A 23,635-nucleotide genomic window follows, 5' to 3' on the forward strand; every position below is an offset into this window, starting at 1 on the left:
GGTCCCATACATTGTAAGAGGTTGAAACCAGACGTCAACCCGTTGGTTAAATTTTGTTAATGTGGCTTAAGATCTGGTCGTTCTACCATTGAACAAATATTTACTACTGTGAATCCTAAAAAAAGCCCAAAAACATAACATTGATACCCATCACCAACTTTTTTCTAGCTTATGAAACCGTTAACAAAATAATCCACAAAAAAAAAATTTTAAAATCGAAAAAACTTTTCGTCAATATATTAAACAATTTTTTTAAAAAATTAGAAGTTTTTCAAAGCAACATTTGATGCACTCTTAAGAAACCAAACCGTCTGAACCATTTCCATATAAATTCAATTAATGCTCTCCATATCTTTTTATACCATGCAAGATTTTAGTTCTCTGAAAGTTGAAATTAACTACTTAGTCCGAGATATCTTTGAACTCATCTTAAAACTGATTATAATGAAATCAAATCGTCAATAATACCACACTATTCTACATATGTGTCCTGCTATTTCTATAATCTAACGATATCGAAATCATAGGACGTAGCATGTGCCAAGCAACTATAGTCATTGCTGCTTTCGAAAATAAAACTTGGAAAAAGAATTGGCGATGAATTAAATCAAAAAGAAGTATCTGTTGGCAACTGGTAGAAATGCATCCAGATTACATCCAGATTGTTAGTGCATTTTTAACGAATATACTTTAAATACCGTGAAAAATATTATTTGTCTCAACACTAACATCAATAAAAAGAGTATCGACCAATCTGCAGATGCAACAAGAATTATTATTGCCAGTAGATGTTACTCTATGCTGAGTAGGTGATTGAGATATAATTGGATTTTATTTTGATAGGCATATCAAATAGACAATAAATTAGATATCCTTCATTTACTTAACTTCTATAACTAAGATTAGAGAAAAGATGATTAGTCATAATATCTTTGTACTTTTACCAATAAGCGATGATTAGTGAACAAAACCCTAACCACGCTTAATATATATGATAGAAGTGGATGCGCACGAAGCTCATGTCTTCAGCGTGAAAAATACTATGAAAGGTGAAAGCTCGACGATAACTTGTTAAGATCTGAGTAAAGACTAAGTTCAATGTATGTACTCAATTGTGTGAACGACATGAAAAAGACTATTGAGCAATTTGTTTAATAAAAAAAATATTATTAATAAATTAATTTTATTCAATGAGTGCCGCCAGCTAATGCTTAATACAAGTACATATTATGGTAAAAATAAATAATCGGTGATTTCATTGGTTTGCTTATTTCGTGCATATGGATTGAAACGCTCCGGCTAGAAAGCTCTTTAATTTGAACCACTTACTAGAAAATATATGTTGGAAGAAAGAGAGCATATGACAAATACTTTGAAGTCACTCGGTAGTAACAGCCATATACTACATATTACCAATGCTATGTTACTACTACCGACTTTTGGACAGTCGAACAAAATTTGGCTTTCATTTTTTTTCAACTCAAATGTTATTTCCACCTTAATTAATACTGGATTTGTAACTAGTAGTGAATCACAACAATTGTATTTTAAATAATTGAATTTTTTTGCCTACCATACGACTGTTTCGAGTATTGTCAAATACTCACCATCAGTGATCTTTAAAAATACGTGTTAGTTTTATAAGTCCGTATATAACTGTTGAACTACACGTGACAGGTTTAGAACCTATCAAAAATCAAATATGCTAAAGCTGTATGAAATTTTCGTTTTTCATATTTCAAGTTTTTTTATAACTTTCTGTTATCAGAATTGACTGTAAAAATTAAATTCAATAATTATGTTGAAGCTGTTTTGAGCTAGTGTACTTAAGCACTTATACTCTTTTTTAACTCGAGATTTCTTCAAAACCCCTCTCTACACCTTGACTAGATTATTATTTATCACTTCATTAAACTAAGCAATAATTGACCTCAGATCTGCATACCTCCCCGAGGAACCTGTAACCATTCTGAGATTTGATAACGCGGTGTTGGTAAGTCTGTCAGATTTCGATGGGATGGGATCAATCTTAATATTTAATCGTTATAAACATATATATATATATATATTATATAAATTTATAAGTAGTAGATATCAGTGACTTTTAAATAAAAACAGAATTATATAGATATTATATAGATTGTCTTAATATACATTGTACTGACTATAGATATTATTCATTATAAAGAAAACTTATGTTTAAGAATGTTATTAATTACCACTTTTATTTTAAACAAACAAGAACTGCACAAACAAAACAAAAATTAAGACGATATCCATCCCTTCTTTAAAAATTAACCCAATTCATACACTGCGTCTTCCAAGAGTAGTACTAATTATTTACAACGCCGCACACATGCGTCTGCCAATTATCGCCTGCACATCACATATATATACATTACGATGATGACAAAGGATAGAAGAACTTTGGAATTTCCCAACCAAATCAAAATCATCATTGGCAACATAAACATAAAAGTCTTCATCCTGTGCCATTTCGTCTTGACAAATTATGTTTAAGCCAATTTAAAACTTCGAAGCAGCAGCAAACAAATTTGGTTAAAAATGAAAAGAAGCGAAAGAAAGGACGATTCGCACTGCGGAGGCAACGAAGAAAGCAACTTGACATCGAGCACATTATTCACTCTCGATGGCATTTATAAAATAAAAAATTAAAAATAAAGAACCATCCTATAAAAAAAAAAGTAAGACGATAAAAAACAAACAGAAGGAAAAGAAGAAATAACCCCGTCAAAAGAAATGGAAGTGTTGTTTGCAAACAGGCGAGAGAGCAACAACACCCTTGATATTTTCGCTACACCCTTTGACGGAAACCATTAATTTTATCACTTACGGAAATGGTTGACATGACGATGAGGATAAAGAAAAAGCTGTAAAATTGCGAATTGGGAACACATTTGCTCAACATACCCGCGGAGCACACGAAAATATTTATTTAATTCAAGGCGATTTATCAATTACTCCTTAAGTCCCCTATTTGTGAAATCTTGAGAACGACAACTATCAAAGCAAAGACAATGCTAAGTAGTAGTTTTGAAAATATTCATGTGTAATGGATTTGTAAGGTGTCACAGAAAGCCTATAACAAAAACAACAACAGTATTGGGACTACAACATCTGAAAGAAAAAAATTAACATATGTAGAACGACATGGATGTCGCTAAACGGGCAATTAAAAAATTATGATTCTATTAAATTTAAGTAAAATGAAAAACTCTCTGGGAGAACATACATTTCCAGATTTCTAAAAGCTCGATCCTGAACAAATAATGCTTATCAACCAAAACTGAACCTTTGTGTTCTCAATAATACTGAAACTTCAAAAAATTTCTATAAAGAACAGCTGTGAAGGTCAAGTCTTATAAAAATTAACTTTGACAGGAAGTACACTAAGCAATAAAAGTTGTCTTACATACCGTCCCAAGATTGAAAAAAAGCCGCACAACTTAGTTTAATAAGGAATAGAAAATTACAACAAATATAAAAAATTAAGCACAAAAATCAATATTAGACAGAAATTTGAGGGATATGAGGAACTCCACAAAGTAATATTATGGACGTTAGACGAAAGAAAAAGTTTATACATAAAGCAAAGAAATGGATTTTAACAAAAGTAGGTTTAAAGACTCTTGTTTGGTTTATAAGGCTTGAGAAACTTCTATGAAAAATACGTTTAAATGGATTTTAATGTGTGACTGTAAAAACGAAGCAGATAAGGTTGTAACAAATGACATCAAATGTCAAAGAGGTGTATAAGACTTTCGGCATATTTAACAACCAAAGAAAATTAATCAGATACACCGTCGGGTGTATGGAAGAACATTTCTCTTAACTATTATCGGGCGATAATAATTAATTCTCTCAGCTCCCAATCAAAAGTTATAGTGTTGAAAGTTATAGTGTTGAAATTCCGCTATATGCATGGGCGACAAAGGTAGATGACCAACCTACAGCATTATTCAATACCGGCGGTGAGCATCAGAATATCTGCAGAACAACTTGCGCCAATTATCGCGGGATCAGCTTGTTACATGCAAGATCAACTGAAGTATCTGAAAGGTTGGAGCCATGTCAACTTACTGCTTGAGCGTTATCACCGCGGCTTTTAACCTATTCGCTTCATCATTGACAAGATATTAACGCCACGAAAAATTGTGAAAAAAGCCCACATCCATAATATCGAGACTCACCAACTTTTTGTCGACTTTTAAGCAGCTTTAAATAGCCCTATAAGGGATCACATTTACACCGGAATATCCAAACTTAGTAGCAAATTTAATACGACTCTGCTGAATGATATTAAATAGTAACCGTAGCTCCGTCAAGGTAGGATCAAGTCTTTCCGAACTTTTTGATACCATATGAGGCTTTCTATAAGGTGATCCCTTCTCATCTTCAATTTTCATCGTGGAAATAATAATGCCACATATGTGGCCAGCTCGAACACATAAACCTCATTGCGCGTAGTAAGCGTTATGTTACCGCTGTCTCTGTTGTTATAGAAAAAGCATGTGTGAAAATGAGTTTCGCGATGAATGAAGGCAAAACAAAACATATGTAGGCTACTGGTAGAAATGTGCGTTGCTCGAAAGCCAAGCTGGTAGCTGGCGATTACACTTTCTTGGCACTGCTGTAACGAATAACAACGATGTTAGCCTGCAGATCAGACAAAGTATTGCCATTGTCGATAGGTATTGATATGTAGTCGGCCTTCTACGAGTTGACAACGGCTACCGCACCCGTATGAATAACGAGTTATACGCACATTGTTACGGCATTGATATAAGGATTTATCATTCAGCGGCTTCGCTGGCTTCTTCCATGTAGTGAGAATTGATGCCGATGCTCTGGCGAAAAAAGTATTTAAAGCAGCAATTGAAGGAAATGGCCGTACATGTAGACCATGTATTCGGTAGAATGATCAAGTTAAGGAAGCAGAAAACAAGCATAAAGAGAAGTGTTGTGTCAGGCCGAAACCCAATAACGGATTGTTATGTCCATTTGAGTAAGTAAATAACTATACTGTATTATATGTTTTTCAGTTGTTCTACTTACATATTTTATGCATTCTATACGTGCAATATATTCTATGCATTCAATAAATTGTACATATTCTATATTTTCTATATATTCCGCATTTTCTATTCTATTCTGTTCTATTTTATGTATTCTATATAACCAAATAATTCGTACGTCACTTCTATATGATTGTGCAGCATTTAGCAAAGCTTCAAACTCTACTATTCACCAGCTAGAAATTGCAAAAAGCCAGGCTCTGAGAAGACTTTTCAAAGTTCCATGGTACATTAGGACGAAAGACATCCTCAGGGACATCAAGATTGATCCCATCAAAAAGTACATAAAGGATAGAGCCCTGAAATTATTTGCGAAATCTGACAGATCTGATAACCAACACCACATTATCAAACCATAGAATGGTTACGGGCTCCTCGGGGAGGTATGCAGATCTGAGGTCAATTATTGCTTAGTCTGATGAAGTGATAAACAATAATCTAGTCAAGGTGTAGAGAGGGGTTTTGAAGAAACCTCGCAGTAAAAGTGCTCAGGTGCACTGACTCAACTAGCCTCAACATAATATATATCCTATATATGTTAAGTATTGTATATTCTATTCTATATATACTTTGTATATCTCCATACACACACTTTTTATGTAGTCTACACATTTTAATTTATCACTAGATTTATTTATACTAAACTTAGACTCCATTTATACTTTTCTTTATACGTGTATGACTATATAATCTCAATTATCTGCATATAAATTGACTGAATGTTCTATTTTAGAACGACATAAATATAAACTTTCATCTAAGAGAGGCTCTATGAAGAGTTTACCATAGATATACAGCATATAATTAGTAGGAAACACTAGTCCTTAACACAACGTATTCCTGAGATAATAGGGAAGTTTTATTAGGATAAAATAAATTAAAAGACTAAAAAAATAAATTTAATATTAGTATTAAATAATTAAAAACAAATTGTTTTAAAAATTGACTTCGACGCATCCTTACTTTTAAAGCACTGATAGAACTGTTTTAATATCAAATTAAAAGATATTATTCAATGAACTCAAAAACTGATATTTTATGTAAAATTTTCAAATATGTTAATTTTTAGATATTTAGGTAATAATAAGTAAAAGTAATTTGTAAGACAGTTTACTTTCACCCAACATCTCGACTGATACACAAAATATATAACGATTTTTTTTATTTCAGTTTATCACTTGCTATAATTATGATATTTCTATATGTATACTAATTTATTTTACAGAAATATTTCAACATCTACATCTACAAAATTTCCGTTTAACAATGCAACAATTGAAAAACAAATTCTGTATCTAAAGAAACATTCGAACTATAGATGTCTACTCGCCAACTCACACACAGTGAAAATAAATAAACTTTTAAAGACATTTTAACACTTTACCACTTCCGTTAAACATTGCGAATGTTTGTGGTAATTTTATGGTAGGCGTGGCAGCACATAACTTCAATAATGCACAAGCAGAACAATTGCTATTCGCGTGGAATAGCAACAAGCAAAAACAGCAGCAGCCCAGCATCAGAAACATCCGCAAAGTATTTCAACCACAAATCACTCGCTCTGACACGATAAATTTACAACAAAAACAATTAATGACCAGAGAATGTGCCATGGATTTGTGGTATAAATCAGTAAATCTGTTTAATTAAAAGTTTACGCGAAAACTATGAGCAAAATTATCGCAGTAGAAGACAATTTTATATCTTTTCAATTTATGCTCACTTTAAACTAAGAGCTCACAGGATATCGCAGGACGAGCCAATTAAAAAATAATGATTTTTCTGCATCACTTTGAATGATACACAAGCGTACAAATTTTAAAAAAGTCAATCCTTCAATTGTTATAAAAATAAATTTCTATTTGTCGGATATTAACACAAAAACTATATAATGAAATTTTGAGAAAATATATGGGAACTTCAAATTATTACTTAAAAATAGTTAATGAATCGAAATAAATTAATCTTAATAAGCAAAATGAGTTAGTTTTGTTTGTTTCCCAAATTAAAATCAAATCAGCCTTCGATAACACACATTATGTTAATGCCGCTTTGGCCAAGATTAACGCCCTCCAAGCAGCTGTCATGATGAGCACGCATATAGATCAAAAATTGTATGATCACGTAGAAAAGATTGTTGCGATCATAGGCGCAACTGTGTATTTCTCCTTCACTAATGAAATTGAATTTTGGTTTTATGAGATTTGTGCAGAGTATGGCACAATTGGCCTTATTTTGAACAGCAGCAATGGTATCCTTTGCGGAGCGCTTTTCATCGCCTTTTAATATATAGCGACTATAGAAAGGCCGACCACCGCCTTGTGGCAAAGGTCTAAGCTGACTATCCAAATATACACAAAATAAATGGAAGAGTATCTACAAAAAAATATCGAACAATTATTATTTAAAGTTTTATCACATGCAAAAATTTATATTATATTACCGCAGAATCAGTTGGTAAGTGTTCATCCCACTTATTGCCAAGATATGATGAACCAGAATTCCATTGATAATCAGCAATACAAGATCCTTTTGCAAGCTCTTAAATGATATAAATTAGATTTTAGTGATTATTGTTATAATAAACCGAAGGACCCTGTAGATAAAGAGTTATGAATGGAATACAAGATGAATTTATAGTTAACTACATCTATACAGCAACAAAGCCCTTAATAGACCTCCACCTGAAATCTTTAGCAAGAACAGCTAGCTTCTTATGCAGCTAGAACTGTCTTATCCCAATTGATTCAATACTCAATTTGAAATGTTTGCCTCAACTGCTCTACCGGAGAGCTCTACTCCACATGACATCGCCCATATGTGCTCCAGACATAATACTCAAACGATTTTGACTCTATTGTTTCGATTTATTAAAAATATTTCAAATCCAAAAACGTCATTATTGCCCACACACTCCAACAGAGCCCTTCTATCGCTCACTTTATCTTCTAACCCTTGTATTCGTATTGTTACATGTTTTTAATTTCATATTTTTGATTAAATAGGTCCACTAGGTTTATAAATATAACAACAATAACAATATATATAGATAAAGATATAGTGAATTTGCATTCTAGTGCTCATCAAGGATTTATCTTAACATATAGTTAAGCATTATTTAAAACAATAGTGTCCTGGAAATTTCATTAAATATTTGAAGCAGTTTTTTAACACGTTAACCATTAGCAACAGAGAATCAAAAATTATATTTAGTTAAACTCACAAAACAAAGCCATATTCTGGTATTATTTGACTGTCAATCGCGACTCTAACTGATGATTGAATAACAGTCGAAAATCGTAGTAATTAATACGATAGTTCTGAAAACCGTCAAACATATGAATAAAGTCGCCCTTTTGTTTAAAAACAGCACGCACATATTTTATCCGGAGGACGACACTGAGGTTCGTACTCGCTCCCTAGTATTACATATCTAAAGTGACGGAATGCAGGTTCTGTATGAAGTAGATTGACGGTCAGTTATCCTCAGAAAGAGGAAAGCGACTTTTCTTTCTTTCTTTGGAAATAACTAAGCTGAAAATTCTTTGTCAAAAATTCCTGAACACATCCATAATCCAAAGCCTTCAACAAGACATCTTAGTCTTTATTAAATACGCAGTATATTTTCTGAATCGTTAGGTACGGTTTTAAGAACATATTGAGGTCGCAATGTTGCTTCTCTAGGGTTTTGTATCTTAATATACTACGGAACTTACGAATATATATCATGCAGTATGTTTGTTAAGGACTGAATTAATAATATGTGACAAAAAATGAAAATGATGGTTTTGTTAAATAAAAGAAACTGAATGCTTTCATTCTAAGTACGTAGAATCTATGCATTATATACCAGAAAAAAAAAAAATTATTAAAACTTTTATTAATTCTCGGCGAAAAAAAAGAGTTAAAATCATTATTAAATCAACTTTTGAGGAAACGATAGAGATGAAGCATAACTAAATTTAAAAATAGGTAAATTAACCAAAAGATTGAGTTTCTAGTGTTCTGAGACATATAATTAAATTTAAAGCATTCATAAATATCATTATAATCAGCGAACGACCATTAGACAACAAATTTTAATATAGTAAGTTATTCTAAACAACTTTTTTTGCTATACTATATGGTAATTTAGCCATTTTTGAGATATAAGAATATAAAGTTGGTACCTCTACTTATTGTTACAAGTTGTTTGTGTTAAGGGACACTATATGTGAAACAGAATATTGTTGTCACAATTCTGATTTTTCGGGCGTGCCAATGGATATAGTAGAGTTAAGTATTTCGTGCCATTTTTTTATTTACTCTATATGACAATTTAATTTACTTTTTAAAATATCGGGCTTGTATGTTGGACATTTTTACATTAAAAGCAGATAGCACATCTACTAGTTGTTACCAGTTACTTGTGCAAATTACATAGAAATTTAATATATATGTACTCAATAAAAATTCAATGTAAAAACTCCACAATTCTAAACATCGAAAAGTAAGCTGTATCAGCATACTGCGTAAAGGAAAAACAATATAACTGAGTACATACTTACTAATAAATGGACGTATCCATAAATCGGAATTAAACTCAATATTTTTTTTTTTTAAATGAATTATTTAAGCAACTAACAATGAGTTGCCAAAAAATGTGTGTAATATATGTATATCATTCATCAACTTATGACTGACGAAACTACTGTCGCGTTATTTACGCTAGTTTAGCTATCATCTATTTTTAGTACACATTTAACTGCTTAGTTTTTATAACAATTTTAAATTAGTATAATTTTGAATATAAGTATTGAATTTAATTAATTTAAGATATTACATGTATGTTTGTTGTACTAGTTAATTTATATACATCAGAACATGTAACTAGTGAATGTTGTATAACAGAACAACTATGTATAACTAATTAGTTATTAAATTTTTATCGTCCTGTTATAAATCCCATAATATAATACAAAGAAATAAAATATATTCATAATTAAAAATTTTATACCTTTTATGCGTTGTACTAAATACTCCTGATTACTACTAACTTCCAAAAATGGTACAATCAATGGGAGAATTGGAATATTTTGATTACAAAATTGTTGATTTTCTGCAGTTTTCTTTAAACGTTCCAACCCTATGTTACCAATTTGTATCTCTATAATGCCACGATTCTTTAACGTTGCATTAATATTATCAATTTCTCTGACTAAACGTTCCAAAATAGTTGTAGACATCCACTAAAATATATAAATTAATAAAAATAAATTAGAAATAAAAGAAAAACACCATACCCTGCGTAAACAAGCGACATATTGAGATAATTTAGCTGATGATATTTTCTTAATAACTTCAGAATTGCTGTCAGTGATATGATAGCCGCCTTCTTCATTTGTTGACGATTTTTGTGTTGTGGCTAAAAGCATTTGAAAATAAAAATATTTTACTAAACTACGATAGAGGAAGTTATTAATAAATTTTACTTGGTAGTGGCGCTAATTGATATATTGAAGTTTTAAGTGTATGTGCAGCGCTATGACAATAATTCCAGAATGCGTTTTTTACGTTACTATTGTGATAAAGTCCAGATTGGTCCGGCGTTTCATTCAAAGTCTCTAGTTCTGAAGTTTCTCTGCAACACAAAAACTTATTACCTTGAATAAATAAAATAAAAACCAGTAAATATTTTACTTTAAGTATTTCTCTAGACTTTCTTCATTTTCAATTAAATCTTCGCGCGTATAACGATAAGGTGATGCATAAGCGCTGTTATTGCTATAGTTGCTATTCTCTAGAGTATTAGGATTAGAAGAATTGATAAACGATTGATATTGCATTTGCTGCGAACTGAGATTTTGATGTATTGGAGAACCTTGCCTTCTGCTATGCAAATTAGACGTCGCTAAATTGCGTGCTATAATAAAATTAACAATGTTATCATTTTATCACAACATAAATATATTTAGTTTTATAATACAATCATTAAAGGATGAATGCCAGCTAAGGAAACTGCTGTCAATTGTTATTTCATTGCCATTATATTTCAAATTATCATTTATTTCATCTAATTCCCCAACAACAAATGATTTATCTAAATGAAAAATATTAATTTTAGGAAATCAAATTATTTGAATTAATGTAGCCTAAACATACCATTTTCATTAAATTGTAACAAACGTTGTTGTTCCATTGTCCCACGAAGAGGCACAGTCGATAATATATAATATAAATATTTTCCCACGCAAATGATACCGCTTATGGCTACATATGTTGTTAAGGCATACTCAACCCAATACCATTTAGAACAAGCACGCGGACATTTAAATGATAAATCATAAAACAAAAGTGCAAATAATATTACATAGATGACGCTCCATTTAAGGCAATAATTGGCAGATTTAGCGCGCATTCGTAAATCCAATCCATCTTGTAACATACCACTTTTTTTTACTGGGGAACTGAAAAATTTATTTTAATAAAAATGAATGAAAAAAAAATTAATTATTATTAACCTCAATTCTTTTGTAACATTATTTTTTGTATATTTGTGAGATCCTGTAAGACTTCCACCCGAACGTAAGACCGGCGTATGCGGTTTTAATACAGGAAATAATTTATCTGTGGTCTTAAACATGTTGCACTAACGATACAAAAGTGTTATATAGAATTTAATTTGCGCTATGCATATATATGTGATTTAATTTTTAACTAATTTAAAACTTCATGACAATACAATATTTTATTTTGAACTTCTATTTAATGCAATTGAAAACAATGTCAGTAGCACGCACATTTTCGAAAAATTTAGTGTTACCAAGTTTTTCATGACATTTCAGAACACTAATTGAACATACTCTGTCGAACAGTGAAATCTACGCTTATAGCGTTTGGTTTGAATTTATTAATAAAATACATATATTATCTCATAAACATTTATTTATTAATAGACTTTCAAATACTTATATTAAAAATAGTATTTACGCATCTAAAATATCAAATTAAATTAAAATACTCCACATTATAGTATAAATTAAAAACAAAATAATAACTTCACAACACTGAACATAATATAATTTGCGTATTTGGTTTAGTGCGGGAAACTACGAAACATTTGAGTCAGCAGTAAGTTAATGTTTATCTGCAAGAAAAGGAACTAAAATAATGGAGACTCTTTCTGAACGCAATTTAGAAAAGTGGAATAATCTAAGGTAAATTTATTAAATATCTACTACAAATATTCTGAACTTAATGTATTACAGCGATTTCGATAAACTGGAATTTTTATTTAATCCACTCAACCCACCGGATTGTATATTTGTAGTTGGAATATCAGAAAAAGAAATACAGCACATACCATGCCATAAACGAGTGTTGATGGATGTATCTTTAGTTTTTGCTACAATGTTTGATGGAAAATACTTGGAATCTGAGTCTAATTGCGAAATTCGCTTAGATGATGTAGAACCAATTGCATTCGAACAATTTAAAAATTTTATTTATTACGGCAATAAGCCAATTTTAAACTCTCTAAATGATTGTCTGCAGTTGATTTATTTAAGCCAGAAATATGAGATTAATTCACTCCTAAACGAGTGTCTTGTTACAATAAAGGAGAGGATGAAATATATAACCGTTTTGAATTTGGCAGAATTTTTTAATTCTCCACTTTTTATTACTCACCGCGCTTTGATTCAGTCAATAAATTTAATGAGGGAGAACAATGATTTGCTTCGAACTTCTCAGATATATAATATACCTGCACCAAGATTTATAATGCTTATGGACAAACTTTCATCTCTACTTTCTAAATCAGAACTTTTCCAAATGGTTGAAAATTACATTGAAAAAAATTATATGTCGCAACATGTGAATAATATGAATTTAAATAATGGAAAGTTATCGTATTCAGTACAGCATATAATTACTACGCTGTTGTCAAAAATAAATATTTTAAATATGAGCGCAAAAGAATTCTGCGCTGGGCCATTGCACTGTTCCTTTATAGATCCGTCCACAAAGCTGAGTCTGCTTGTGTCGATAAGCAAAGGTGTATTGGAAAAGTATACAATAAGGACAGAAATGATAAAATCAATGTTGTGTGGTGAGTCCAATTAATTTCTGTATTAAAAAAATTAATAAAAATTTGAAGCATCCTTTTGAATTTTTTTATTTTTATTAGCAAAGGTTTTTCAAACTGAACTTTTAATCCACTTCATTGTTCATTTTCTTGCTTGTGTTAAAAATATTAGATAAGTTGCTTTACATAAGTGTCATGTATAAATGTGTAATATATATTTATTATAAACATTCATATACCTATAGACATTCATATATCATATATACATTCATATTAAGTTCGTTAATGTTCGCTACAATTCGTTACAATTGTTAGTTCTCACTATACTGTGCTTGTTCGTGAAACTTAGCACTGGTTAATATAAATGGTTTTTTTAGTAACTTTTACAAAAATTAAATGAATTTTTAAAATATCAACAAAATCATATACTCGTATGTTGGGGTTTATTAGTTCGCATTATCGTGTTGAGATTATATATAGCAATGCTATTGCGTTTATTTGAATAATATAACATTTGATAATTGTTATTCACCGATTCTAAAAAAAAATTTAGAAATCATTTAAGTAAGATTTTATGGTATAAAATTTAACAAAATGAAAAACTAATGATATCAATTACATATTCTGCAAGTGTAAAGTCTCTTATTATAAGAATTAATATTGGGAATCGTTTTCAATATTAGTATATATATGCAGCACAAAAAGTACGTCACTAAACTGTTATAGTAGATATAATGTATATAATGTCTTTGCGGCTTATATGAGTGATATATAAGCAAACTTTCATGCGCCCTACACTAATTTATCAGATAGACCATTGCAAATAGATCAGATAAAACATTACTTATAGATGTCATTACGAGTGCAATGCAAGTTTGTTACTAAACTCATAATTCATTACAATCAGTGGCTTTAACAACACGTGTCAGGCCTTAATCGAGGAAGATAAAGTCACCTTCACATACTTCTGTTTTTAACTGTCGCTTATCAGTTGTTGGTGAGTTGTTCTTCATTATCTTATTCCTCAAGATTTAATATTTAGTTAAGTTGATGAAGGGGTATTATTATATGGTATTACTATGGTATTATTATTATTGATGCTCGCTGCGACACCTTACCAGTTGTTGGTGAGTTGTCTTCCATTATTCTTTTCCTCAAGATTCAATATTTAGTTAAGTTGTTAAAGGGTTTTTATTATTATGGCATAATAGTATTACTATTGTATTATTATTATTGATGCCCGCTCCGACACCTTTCTCCGTAAGCGAATCGTCAGTGAACACAATCGCATCATGTTGTTCATCAGCTGATAGGTTTGTTTGATATCCTCCCTGCTCCTTTTATTGCTTAGTTCAGTTTTAAAAAGTTTGGTAAACCTAAACTTTAAATTCGTTGTGTCCCATGGCATTGAAAATTTAGAACACTGTTTAAGAAGAATCTCTTGCGATTTATTTAGATGTCCGTTATGTTTGCTTTCTTCATTCTTAAAACTGCTCTTTCCGACTCCAAGTTTAGCCTGCTATGGTAAATGGGTAACGAATATAACAAAAAAAATTCTGTTTAAAAAGACTTGAATTATTTATAATTTAATATAATTAATATAAAATATAAAAACATATATATAAAATATAAATATAAAATAACAAAAATTTAATATAATATAATATAATATATTTAATATAAAAACAAAAATTTAACATATAGTACATATTCGTATAAATATATTTACATATAAATATTATTATTTACAAATTAATAATATAATGTTATTTTTTTCACTGACACTTCTTCAACTAAAATTAATTAGAACTAGTCTACAACTCTTAAGACAGAAAAATATTAATTTGGAATTGATAAATGAAGTAATTATTCTTTTCTTAATGCAAATACTTCAGCATTCTCATTACAATATCATTTCTCTTCTTCTATATTTATTCTATTTGGAACATATGGATATCGTATTTCATTCAATATCTTTGTTCGTTGGTTCAGTACTTTCAAGTAAATTGAATTATTTTTTTTTTGCAGGTTCATCTAAGGATTCAAATGCAACTGACAATGGAACTACAGATAACTTCGGATTCCAACAACAAAAGCATGCTAATCCATTTGCTCTAAGTTAGTCTCATAAAAAGTATTTCATTTAATATCTTTGTTCGTTGGTTCAGTACTTTCAAGTAAATTGAATTATTTTTTTTTTTTGCAGGTCCATCGAAGGATTCAAATGCAGCTGACAATGGAACTACAGATAACTTCGGATTCCAACAACAAAAACGTGCTAATCCATTTGCTCTTAGTTAGTCTCATGAATCGTATTTCATTTAATGTCTTTGTTCGTTGATTCAGTACTCTCAAGTAAATTGAATTTATTTTTTTTTTTTGCAGGTTCATCTAAGGATTCAAATGCAACTGACAATAGGACTACAAATATCTTCCAATCAAGAAGTATTGCTGTTCCATTTCGTCGTTAGTGTCATGAATCGTATTTCATTTAATATCTCTGTTCGTTGATTCAGTACTTTCAAGTAAATTGGATTTATTTTTTTTTTTTGCAGGTGGTTCATCTAAGGGTTCAAATGCAACTGACTATAGCACTACAAATATCTTCCAATCAACAAGAAGTGCTGTTCCTTTTGGTCTCGGTTAGTCTCATAAATCGTATTTCATTTAATATCTCTGTTCGTTGATTCAGTACTTTCAAGTAAATTGGATTTATTTTTTTTTTTTGCAGGTTCATCTAAGGGTTCAAATGCAACTGACAATAGGACTACAAATATCTTCCAATCAACAAGAAGTGCTGTTCCTTTTGCTCTGAGTTAGTGTCATAAATCGTATTTCATTTAATATCTCTGTTCATTGATTCAGTACTCTCAAGTAAATTGAATTTATTTTTTTGTTTTACAGGTGGTTCATCTAAGGATTCGAATGCAACTGGCAGTAAGTATTTAAAAGTATTTCAATGACCCAACGTTTAAAAATTTTTTTCATAGATTAAGATCGATTTGAATAACCAGTTCTAAAACAACTACATCCAAATCTGAGCCAATCGATATTATTTTTTATATTCTCTATCATAATAGTTAACTAAATTCTACATTAGAAGCAAATACACTGAAAAATTAAAAAGTTTTTCTAAAAAAAATCGTCGATTTGTATAACATAACATATGTCTATTAAATTGAAATTATTAATTTTATTTAATTAAATATTTTAGAAATAAAGAAAGTTTTCTAACATAAATATGTGTTTGAATCGGCAGTGTATATGGCAGCTATTTCTAAATCTACACCGATTAAAAAAAAATTTTGTTTATTATCTTATATGAATATAAGTTTTTTGTATACCAAATTTTATTTAAATATATTTATTAAAAGTGGGGAAATGCTATTTTTAATTTTTCATGTCATATGGCAACGAACAGGATATACCTGTTCATTTCTGCCAATCCGACTAATGGTTTATATTCGAAACATTTGTGCCAAAATTTCATTCGAATAACTAAATCATTGAGGAGCTGATTTTAACTAAAACTAATTGACAGACAGATCAAGCTTATAAGAAATACATATACTTTATAGGGTATATGATGTTTAAATCCAATGCAAAACTCTTGACAAACCTCATACACATTTTTTTGTGAAGTGTTTTGTAAACTAAAAGTCAATGATTTTAAAATAATTTTTCTGCTATAATACGAGTATCTGTGAAAAATATATCTTTTGGTGATAATTCATTAAAGACAACTTACAGAAAACTTTATTTTCTTTTACTCTACTTTCTTTTACTAATCGATTAGACGATATACAACAAACTAATCAAGTAAACACTTTATATACTCTATTTCCTTCTATTGATAAATGTGAAAGCATTTTATGCGAGTTTCTAAAATCTCAGTAAAGTAATTAAAGTGATAAATACCTGACAAAACAATCTCAATCTTCTCGAATAGCCAAGCTGTCATTAAATTACTGGTAGGCACCACAGTTACATCAATTATAGCTCGAAATTGCCGAGCTTCCCTTAATGACTTAGCTGATGCGTCAGTGTCTATGGTAAGTTATATAGGCCCCTGGACATAGGGATACCTCGGACAATTGCAGGCCGGACGGCAGGCACTCTTCTGCCTAAGATTCACTTCTCAGATATGGGCGTCCTACTTCTAATAGTTAAACTGACAAACAAAATTGTCTGAACATAGCCAAGTCAAACAAAACAGATGAATTCTGCTGTCAGATCCCTAGTTTGAGCTGGTCTATACTTGGAGATAAAATACTTGGAGTCTGATTTTAATTACGAAATTCGCTTAGACGATGTGGAACCAATTGCATTCAAACAATTCAAACACTGCATTTATTACCGCAAAAAACCAATTTTAAACTCTCTAAATGATTGTCTGCAGTTGGCTTATGTAAGTCAAAAATATATGATTAATTCATTCCTAAACGAGTGTCTTGCTGCGATAAAGGAGAGGATGAAAAATGTGACCATTTTGAATTTGGCAGAATTTTTTAATTCTCCACTTTTTATTACTCAACGTGATTTGATTCAGTCAATAAAGTTAACGAGAGAGAACAATGATTTGCTTCGAACTTCTCCGGTATATAATATACCTGCACCAAGATTTATAATGCTTATGGACAAACTTTCATCTTTTCTTTCTAAATCAGAACGTTTCCAAATGGTTGAGAATTATGTTGAAAAAAATTATATGTCGAAACAGATGAACAATATGGATTTGAATAACGGAAAGTTATCGTATTCAGTACAGCATATAATTGACACGCTATTGGCAAATGTTAATATTTTAAATATGAGCGCAAAAGAATTCTGCGCTGGGCCATTGCACTGTTCCTTTATAGATCCGTCCACAAAGCTGAGTCTGCTTGTGTCGATAAGCAAAGGTGTATTGGAAAAGTATACAATACCCAGCGGGACTTTCAGCGCTGAGGAAATCGAATGGTAATGCCTAGCGCTGATTATTCAAAGGAAACTCCTAATTACTTTAACACGTGCATGTCATTGCGGGCAAGCGCTGAATCGTTCAATTACCTTTTCAAATTTGTAATGCAACATTTCAGCGCTGACATGCCCGCTTACCTTTTCGAATTTGTAATGCAACATATCAGCGCTGACATGTTCGCTTACTTTTTCGAAATTGTAATGCAACATATCAGCGCTGACATGTTCGCTTACCTTTTAAATTTTACCTATGCTATTGATTTTTAAATAAAATACTATAAATTTTTTTGGATAAATTATATTTTATATTTATGTTTTATAAAATTAAAATATTAATATTTACATAAAAAAATATAACATACTTATATATATGAATATTTTTCTGTGAAAACCTTGAAGAGATTTCCAGACTCGACTCGATCACTTGTTTCGGCTTACCATCTGTACTTAAAGCATCTGTAAATACAAAAGTATGTTATTGTATACGCTAAAGTTAATTATGTACAATATACCATACCAAAAAGTGCTGCTGTCACATTCTCTAACGCTCTTAAGGACTTCTTGCCTTGGGTACCATTCTCCAAAATTCCAGGAAATTTTTCGCGTAATTGGTTGTTTTTTAATAACGCGTCTCATTGATGCAGTCTATAAATAACGTAATAGATGAAAAGAAATGTATGAATTAATAAAATTGTTACATGTGAATATATTAATAAGTTGAAATTGAAAGTAAGAAACATATATAATTTAACTTACAACTACTTCAACTGCAGTGATTTCTTCATTAAATTGAATTAAATCCTCCTCAGTTTGAATTGTAAAATTTTCCAATTGAAACAGCTGACTACATTTTACCCCTTGCTTTAGAATGACTGCATTCGCAGCACATTGGTCAATTGACGCAGTAGCATCTACATAATACAAAACAAAAATTTCAATTATCATTTTAAATATATTTACTTAATTTTGCATATATGTACTTACAGTGAGTTTATGATAAATTCACAAATTATATATTATTTATATTTTTAGATTTTACTTTGATTTTAAAAATTAAAAATTGTTCACTGCACGTACTTCACTAAAATCAAAAGCAGACTAAATGTATACAATGTAGCAAAACAAGAAATTCTTAACTCCTTTGCTTTTCTTCTTCATTCTTTTATAATTTCAACCCCGAAATTGCCTATGTCGAACACAAATGGCGAAAACAAAGAAAAATAAAAACGAAGAGCTATTACCTCCTCGCTTACTTTTTCAGCGCTGGCATAATGGTGCCGCTGGGTAATGTTACCTTCATATATGCACACTAATACTTAAACAAAATTTCAAGTTTGGTTTCTCACACCATTCTATAAAATCATAAAATTTTCAACACTTTTAAATGATTACTCGTTAGACAGATAAATTATTTCTAGTGCTGAAAAATGTACTCACATACGATAAACAATATTATTTAATGCTAATTCGTAACAATATATGTTTTATAAGTACTTAAATAAAAAAATCAATTACATTAATGCGAAAATATTAAACATGCGTTGTATATTGCATATATATGCTACATATATTATATTAAAATAAATTCAGAATATAAATTTTATATATTTTACATATCAAATAAATTTGATAATGATTGTTCAACATTGCAAAATCTGATACGAGGCATTTGATCTAAAAGAAATATTAAACAGTACACAAATATGTTCTGAAACAGTACTTATGCAAGTATGGAAATAAAACCGCAATGGCCTCTTTATGAATATGTTTACATATACATAAATTAATCGAATGAATAATCGCATTATATATATTCAAGTGTTCCTTGAACTCGGTCAATGACTATGTCTGAATTGTATTTATATAGATACCTGTTCAAATGTACTTATATATAATAGGGGTATTCAAGATCTCTGTGCATCGTTGAATGCGCATCATTGCAAACACAAATAATCGTGAATGCATTTTGTACATATTAGTCTTGCAAATATTTAGAACAGCTGATTTTTGTTTTTGTATTTATTTATGTGTAAAATATAACTCAAAATCGATATGCATAATTTTGACAATACCAAGAAAAAGTGAAAAGCGAAATATACTGAATACTGTGCCGAATTTTGCTGTTACAGACTTAATGGGTAATATAGATTTGTGCATTTATATGTAATAACAATTTCTAGGACGCAAAATAGATACAAAATCAAACAATTGTCAACAAAGCTTGACAATTTCGCTAAAGTATTGCCCAGTGAACAGTAAAAAAGTAGTATCATTCATAATAGAATATGGAAAATCATATAAGCAAAAGGTAATTGGTGTTGAAAATATGGTCCGGTTTATTTCCTTGGAAATCAATTGCAGAATCATAAGAAAGGAAATTGTTTATGTAAAATCAAATAATTTAGCACATGCAACGATGCACAGAGATCTTAAATATCTATAATGTTTATTTTCTATGCTTGAAGAAAACTTAATCTATATGCCTGCATATATAAAATTTTTGAAATTGCTTCATCAGGCAAATTGACGTCTGTAGTGCCATTTAATTATTACAAAATTGTACTATTATGAATAATAAATTTTCTTCAAATTGATTTCGTACATTTTATAATTCATTATAAATCACAGCTGTCAGATTTTTGTATGTAACCAGATTGTAACTGTAACTAATTGATTTCGTACATTTCATAATTCATTATAAATCACAGCTGTCAGATTTTTGTATGTAACCAGATTGTAACTGTAACTAATTGATTTTGTACATTTTATAATTCATTATAAATCACAGCTGTCAGATTTTTGTATGTAACCAGATTGTAACTGTAACTAAATTTGAAAAAGAAGGACATTGTACAAAGACAAGATCTTTTCAAAATATCAGCTAAAGTATATTAAAAGATTTAATTTACTTTCTCCAAGAAAATATATTGTTTTAAATTTTAATGTATATATAATTTTTTTTTTTTTTTTTTTTTTTTTAAACTTCATTTTATTAAATACAATCTATTCTATTCATGAATAATAAATACTACTTATGGCAATAACAATATATGATTGGCATGTACGGGACTACCCAGTGGTAATCACCGCCTTATGAAGAATTACAATTTTTAGAATCTGCTCGGCAAATCCGAAGTTGCATAGCGTATTAATCTACGAATGTTAAAAGCATCCCTCGTTAGGCCTGCGGCAAGGGGGTTAGGATGAACTACCAGTCGTGAGTGATAGTTGCTGCTTATCTGCTGTATTGACTCGTACACAGTAGGAATGCCAAGATCATGATGTAGGACGTTATTCGGGATAAACCATGGGGCGTTGGCGCAGATACGTAGTATTTTTGATTGAAACCTCTGAATCATATCTAGGTTTGACTTCGCTGCTATACCCCAGATGGGTATACCGTACGTCCAGATTGGCTTTAAGACGACCTTGTATAAAAGTATTTTATTTTGTAGCGATAATTTGGATTTGGGATTAAGTAGCCAGTAAAGTGAGCGTAGCTTTAGTCCTAACTGCTTCCTTTTTGTAAAGATGTGGTGACGCCAATTTAGACGGCGATCAAAATGTACACCTAGATATTTGGCGTTTTCAGCTTGCGGCAATTCACGGCCATTCAGTCTAACGGAAGGGCAGGTACCGTGGCGGAGTGTAAAAGTAGTTTGAACTGATTTGTTATCGTTAGCTTCAATGTGCCAAATGTCTAGCCATGCGTTGACATCGTTCAGATTACTTTGCAAAAGTTGTGAAGCTACTACAGGATCTGCGTGTTTCGCCATCACTACAGTATCATCCGCAAATGTTGCAGTGTATGTTTTAGCCCTGAGTGGGAGATCTGCTGTGAACAGAGTATATAGAGTAGGACCCAACACACTTCCTTGGGGAACTCCAGCCTCTATTTGAAAAAGTTCAGTGTGACAGCTATTCATTTTAACCATAAAGTGCCGATCTAGTATATATGATTTTAAGACGGAGAAGTAGCTATGCGGGAGTTGTAACTTTAATTTGTCCAGTGTGCCATACTTTATCGAATGCTTGTGTTATATCGATAAAGGCTGCTGTGCAGTATTCTTTATTTTCCAATACAAGTCTTGCAAAGTTGTATACTCTATTTACTTGTTCAATAGTAGAGTGATGTTCGCGAAACCCGAATTGGTGGTTGGGAATCAGACATCTATTTTCGATAACTGGCTTTAGACGTTTTAGGAATACTCTCTCAAATACTTTTGACAACACCGGAAGTAAGCTGATCGGTCTGTAAGATGTTGCAAGTTCGACGGGCTTACCGGGTTTTGGAATTAATATAATTTGAGCGACTTTCCATTGAGCTGGGTAGTGTTCACAGGTGCAAATTGCATTGAACAATTGGTTTATGAATTTAAAACCCACATCTGGTAGCTCATGTAGCACCTTTCCGGTTATCAGATCATATCCTGGAGCTTTTCTGGTTTTAATTTTGTTTTTTATGACCCACTTTAATTCACGAGTCAAAGACCTAGGAATAGGAAAGTCTAATTGATGCGGTGTGTGAAGAAAAGCTTCAACTTCAGAGTCTTTCAGATTATTTTTTGAGCAGCGTGGCTGAAAGACTTTACCAAGATGCACTGCAAAAGTTTTCGCTTTATCAGCATCAGTTTTAGCCCATTGCCCATTACTCATCCTTATTGGTGGTATATGCGATGTTGGTGCATTAAGTATGCGTGTGGCTTTCCACAAGGAGTACTCAGTGGCCTCAGAGGGAGACAAGCTTGCTAAGTAAGTTGCAATGCTTGCATTTTTTCTTGCCTCTAGATTTATTTTGAGTTTTTTAGTGGCTACATTCAGGCGCCTCTTATCGTTAGGATCTCTCGTCATCTGCCAAACCCTACGTAATTTACGTTTTACAAGTAGTTATTCTTTGATATCCTTGTCTAGATGTACAGTCCTACAATTCTGTGTAGACGGAGTTGCAGACCAAGCTGCCTTTTGTACAATTTTGTTGAATTGTTCTACTGCGGCTTCAATGTCATGATTAGTTTTAAGAGGAATATGTGTCGAGAGGTGTTCGCTAATGTAACTACGGAAAATAGCCCAATCAGTTCTTTTGTTGTGAAGTCTGAGTTCTGGAGTTTTTAAAACGATATTCGAATGAATTTCTAACAGAAGAGGAGAGTGGTCAGACGAAAGATCTAACGACGACCGCAAGGTTAGATTATTTATGGGTACACCCTTACAAATGCAAAAGTCAATGACATCTGGTGTTTTATTTAGATCTGTCGGCCAGTAAGTGGGTTCGCCAGTAGATAGGTGAAATAGGTTGCTTTCTTGTATCGTTTTTAATAGCTCGCGTCCTCTGGGTGTTATTAATCTTGAGCCCCAATGAGTATGCTTGGCGTTAAAGTCACCTGCTGCTACGAAATTGGGCCCGAGCGTTTTGAAATAATTTGCGAATTGATGACTTTTAATTGGTTGATTAGGTGGACAGTATATATACAGTATATATAATAAAATAACTTATATAACCGTGTGCGAGTTCGCG

The 23,635-nt window shown here is 31.2% G+C and overlaps 2 protein-coding genes across 2 annotated transcripts; one reads left to right on the top strand and one right to left on the bottom strand.

Moving 5' to 3' along the window:
• Window positions 1-7,044: 7,044 nt before the first annotated feature.
• LOC119689854 (transmembrane protein 209-like) lies at window positions 7,045-11,814 on the bottom strand. Its single transcript, XM_038104775.1, has 9 exons — window positions 11,597-11,814; window positions 11,238-11,542; window positions 11,062-11,175; window positions 10,776-10,998; window positions 10,568-10,716; window positions 10,379-10,500; window positions 10,093-10,324; window positions 7,540-7,637; window positions 7,045-7,472 (listed from the first exon to the last, which is right to left on the bottom strand). The coding sequence occupies exons 1-9, from the start codon at window positions 11,716-11,718 to the stop codon at window positions 7,113-7,115; spliced, it is 1,725 nt and encodes a 574-aa protein (XP_037960703.1). The 5' UTR covers window positions 11,719-11,814; the 3' UTR covers window positions 7,045-7,112.
• Window positions 11,815-12,245: 431 nt separating this feature from the next.
• Window positions 12,246-16,302, top strand: LOC119689995. The gene is made up of 9 exons (XM_038104962.1): window positions 12,246-12,292; window positions 12,344-13,185; window positions 15,190-15,279; window positions 15,368-15,457; window positions 15,547-15,627; window positions 15,717-15,803; window positions 15,893-15,976; window positions 16,066-16,098; window positions 16,152-16,302. The coding sequence occupies exons 1-9, from the start codon at window positions 12,246-12,248 to the stop codon at window positions 16,154-16,156; spliced, it is 1,359 nt and encodes a 452-aa protein (XP_037960890.1). The 3' UTR covers window positions 16,157-16,302.
• The last annotated feature ends 7,333 nt before the right edge of the window (window positions 16,303-23,635 follow it).

Source organism: Teleopsis dalmanni, chromosome X, assembly GCF_002237135.1.
Source record: "Teleopsis dalmanni isolate 2A chromosome X, ASM223713v2, whole genome shotgun sequence".
Lineage (NCBI taxonomy): Eukaryota > Metazoa > Arthropoda > Insecta > Diptera > Diopsidae > Teleopsis > Teleopsis dalmanni.

What these genes read in the sequence shown, in the direction of transcription:
- LOC119689854 (XM_038104775.1), bottom strand. Translation starts at nt 11,718, where the DNA reads ATGTTTAAGACCACAGATAAATTATTTCCTGTATTAAAACCGCATACG. An exon ending in ATGTCGCTTGTTTACGCAGG is followed by an intron (nt 10,325 to 10,378) that starts GTATGGTGTTTT and finishes TATATATTTTAG; the next exon opens with TGGATGTCTACAACTATTTT. An exon ending in ACTTACCAACTGATTCTGCG is followed by an intron (nt 7,473 to 7,539) that starts GTAATATAATAT and finishes ATTTTTTTGTAG; the next exon opens with ATACTCTTCCATTTATTTTG.
- LOC119689995 (XM_038104962.1), top strand. Translation starts at nt 12,246, where the DNA reads ATGGAGACTCTTTCTGAACGCAATTTAGAAAAGTGGAATAATCTAAG. An exon ending in GATAAAATCAATGTTGTGTG is followed by an intron (nt 13,186 to 15,189) that starts GTGAGTCCAATT and finishes TTTTTTTTGCAG; the next exon opens with GTTCATCTAAGGATTCAAAT. An exon ending in TGCTAATCCATTTGCTCTTA is followed by an intron (nt 15,458 to 15,546) that starts GTTAGTCTCATG and finishes TTTTTTTTGCAG; the next exon opens with GTTCATCTAAGGATTCAAAT.